At 36.2% G+C, this 4,231-nt stretch overlaps 1 protein-coding gene across 1 annotated transcript; it reads left to right on the top strand.

Moving 5' to 3' along the window:
- Positions 1,532-3,288, top strand: LOC18604233. Its single transcript, XM_018117241.1, has 2 exons — positions 1,532-1,949; positions 2,093-3,288. The coding sequence occupies exons 1-2, from the start codon at positions 1,547-1,549 to the stop codon at positions 3,259-3,261; spliced, it is 1,572 nt and encodes a 523-aa protein (XP_017972730.1). The 5' UTR covers positions 1,532-1,546; the 3' UTR covers positions 3,262-3,288.

Here is a 4,231-nt window from a genome sequence, read left to right as displayed (position 1 = left end):
GGAGAGAATCAGAGCAAAAAATCAGAAAATAAAATAATGATATTTTTTTTCCAATTAGGGAGGTGTAATCAGGGGTGGTTGTATTATTGTGAAAACAATCCCTTAACAACTCTTGGTTTTCTATTGTCATCTAAAACTTTGAACAAAATATTTTATATCAATGGCACACACGTATTCTTCAACAAGAGACAGCAAATTAAAATATACAAGCTTCTTCTACTCCTACCCGCATCATGCTTCCCACCATGACCATGGAGACAAAGATTGTTAACATGTCTCAATCTACAAAATACAACGTGTGTTACCGGTTACCTGGTCTTAACACTCTCCTGATGGCATCTTCGGTTGGGAAGAATGGCTTATCCCCTACTAAAATCATGTCTGGTTCACCGAATAATCATTCTAGGAGAGATTAAAATAACCAATACCGGTTCCCCATTTTGATAATGGCTATTTCGACTCTACTAAAATAGGCTAAAAAATTATTAGATAAAAATACCCTTAATTAATTTTAAAAATTACTATCCAGTAAACATATGTACATTTAATTTGAGTTAGAGAAATTACTAATTTTCATTTTATGTATTTCAAATTCATAGTTTCAGTGAAACCTAGAAAAGGAGGATCATTGAAGATGCCATGGTAATAATAAATAATAGATTGCATATCAATGCACGCTTTTCCAAATAGAATAAGATTTTGATCAACTTTTAGTTGGTTTATACCTTTCGAAGGTGGACTCCATAGCCGGCTATTGATTGTAATCAAATCAAAATCAACAAAACCAATGATTGTGATATGCGTTTGTCTCAACAGTCAACCGCAAGGTCCTTGTCGAAAGCCTTCCATGAATTTAGAAAATCAGCTATAGAACTACAGACAAAATCGTGGGGAGCAATAATTCCAGGAAAAATCCTCCCCAACCTTCTTCAATTGTCCTGCAAAATATAGTATCCCAAAACCTTGATTCGCGGTCTGTTGAAATGTCTCACGCTACTTCAAGGAAAGCGTTTCAACTCTTCACATTTAAAACTACTATAATCTTGGCTTCCTTGCGTTTTCGTATCCTTCTATCAAAGCTAGAGCTTTTATGCTGTACAAAATGGCACTTTAATACATGACGTTTCAATGCATGTAATTTCTTGAGAGTGGGCGAAAAAATGGGTGAGAAAATGATGTATGATACAATATTTGCAAGAAGCTTTAGCCGTTATGATCAAAAGAAGTTAAGTTATGGAGCGTTTCTTGGTTGTTTGCTCATTGCATTGAGCTTCTGCACTGTCTTCAAGCCTTACTTAGGTCCTCTACCAGTTCGTAAGTACCCCATCTTTTTCACTTTCTGCGTTAACTTGGTTCAACTTAAAGGGCTCTGACTCCACAACATTTAGATTAAGTCCTGTCACGTTATTTAGTTAACCATCTACCATTTCTTTTGCAGTAAATATGAGGCTGTCCATGGATGCTGGTCTCAAAATGCTAAGGATAACGGATTCAGCAAGCTCTCAGAAGTTAAGGGACCAATGATGCAAGCGGCTCTAAAGAGTTAATGAGTAATGATAAAAGCAGTTTCCTGAGAATAAACGTCAATCAAACAAGCAGCCCTCAGATTGAGATGGTGGTGGACAATGATACGAGCACCTCTAATGAAACAATAAGCAATGACACGGTTAGCTTTAATAACATGCCACTGCCAGTGGTTAATGAGACAATCAGCAGCTCAAAGACCCAAGAGATGAACTACACTCTTAGCACTAATGCAACAATGAGAAACGACATAATCAGCTACAATACGCCACTGCCAGGTGCTGATGATGACAGGATGAGCAGCTCTTCTAATTTGACAACGACCAACGATTTAGTCAGCTCCAATATGTCAGTGCCAGTGGTTAAGAGCAGCAGCTCTGAGACGCTAGAGATCAACAGCAGAAACAGCTCTCAGCAAGTCAGGGGTGAGCGTTCAGTCCATGTCTTTTAGAGAACAAGTTAAGACAGTTGGAACAAGCTAACTAGAGTTGGCTACTTATCTTGGTTCCTTGCGAGTATATTTCTTTGTTAATATTTGTCATTTTGACGTTGATTTTTTAATATCCAGATGTTGTACCAGAGAAAATGAAGCCAATTTGCAATCTAGAAGGAAGAACAGAATATTGTGAAATGAATGGAGATATAAGGATCGATGGAAAATCTTCCACAGTTTTCATGGCTGATTCATCTCAAGCTGCAGGTATCTTGGTAGAAAACAGCTCGTGGATTATCAGTCCTTATGCTCGAAAGGGAGATGAAGAGGCGTTGAATCGTGTAACGAAATGGTCTGTAAAATCAGGGGTGGATGGCTATGCAGTACCTCAATGCAATCAAAATCACAGAGTTCCAGCCATCATTTTTTCCCTTGGGGGATATGCTGGAAACAATTTCCATGACTACACCGACATCGTTATTCCTCTATATTTAACTTCTCGACAGTTTGATGGAGAAGTGAAGTTTCTTATTACTGACAGAAATCCATGGTGGATTAACAAGTTCCAAAATGTACTACGAACTCTGTCTGGATACGAGTTGATCGACATTGATAAAGAAGAAAACGTTCATTGTTTCACAACTGTGACCGTTGGCCTGAAGCGTTATCCTAAAGAGCTGAGTATTGACCCTTCAAAATCACCTTATTCCATGAAAGACTTCAGGCAGTTTCTGAGAAGTGCTTATTCCTTGAAGAAAGACACGGCCATCAAGATGAAGGATAATGGTGGGAAGAGACCTCGGCTTCTCATTCTTTCAAGAAAGAGAACCCGAGCATTTACAAACGCAAATGACATTGCTAAAATGGCAAGAAGGTTAGGCTTCAAAGTAGTTGTTGCGGAGGCAGACTCGAACGTAGCAAGATTTGCAGAAATTGTGAATTCTTGTGATGTTATGATGGGGGTTCACGGAGATGGGCTAACCAACATGGTTTTTCTTCCTGAGAATGCAATATTAATGCAAGTTGTTCCCATTGGAGGGTTCGAATGGCTGGCCAGAACCGACTTTGGAGAGCCCTCAAAGTACATGAACTTAAGGTACTTAGAATACAAGATTAAAACAGAAGAGAGTACTCTGATACAACAATATCCACCACAACATGAGGTGTTGAGCAATCCTGCTTCCATTGAGAAACAAGGTTGGTATGCATTCAAGTCAGTGTATTTGGAGAAACAGAATGTCCACCTTGATGTGAATAGGTTTAGACCCACGTTGTTAAAAGCTCTTGAGCTTTTACATCAGTAAATATTGTAGTTTTTCCTAAATTTATTTTCTTCAATCTTCATCTGTTTCACCTTTCATTTCTCAATTTTAGTTCGACCGTCGGTGGGACTAAATCCTTTTTTGTGATTAAAGAATTGTAGAGACATTTATGTATTAAGGCTACAGTGCACTTCAGTCAAATATAAGTATTTTTTGTTTTTAATATAATAATTTATTTCCACAAGATCTGCTAATACATATCTTCCTATCTAGAGCATACATTTGTCCTCTACTAATTCCAGTATAGGTGAAGACAGCTAGGAGATGGAAATTAGTGACTTAACTAATGCATTGAAGAACACGTAAAACCTAATGCATGTGGTTGGTGAACACAAAGACTTTGTAACATATACCAACTACAAAATATTTCAGCTTAAGTTACACTTAATGTTACCGACTTATGTTTTTTATGCAATGAAAGCTTAAGATGTATTGTTACTGATATATATATATATATAAACATCATAATATTTTAATTCCAAGCTTTTTACCTTTCGTATTTTCTTTTTAGAAAAAAAAAAAAGAAAAAAATTAGACAAGATTTATAATTGTACATCTGCTTTTCACATAGATTATTTATTAGAAATTGATTATCTCCTTCAAGCTTAATTAAATAACAGCAAGTTGTGAAAATTCTTCATGATTTAATCTAGTTATTTGCTTTATTTCTGTGAGCATATAAAAGGTTTTCTGTAACAAATGGGGAGGGATTCATAAACATGAAAGGATCATATAAAACGTGGATTCATCACAAATGGTATCAAAGCATGCCCAACTCTTCACTAATAGATATTTTCAACAAATAATGAGTGTGGAGCACAATTCCACATTGAAAAAAAAGGTATAAAGCTCAAATAAGTTTTAAAACTATTCAAAATAATTCAAATAAGTTCTTACTCTTTTATTGCATTCAATCAAGCCCATGTACTTTTATTTTGAGTCAAATAAGTGT

The sequence above is a fragment of the Theobroma cacao genome, chromosome 3, assembly GCF_000208745.1.
Source record: "Theobroma cacao cultivar B97-61/B2 chromosome 3, Criollo_cocoa_genome_V2, whole genome shotgun sequence".
Lineage (NCBI taxonomy): Eukaryota > Viridiplantae > Streptophyta > Magnoliopsida > Malvales > Malvaceae > Theobroma > Theobroma cacao.
This window is presented reverse-complemented; position numbering and strand designations above follow the sequence as displayed.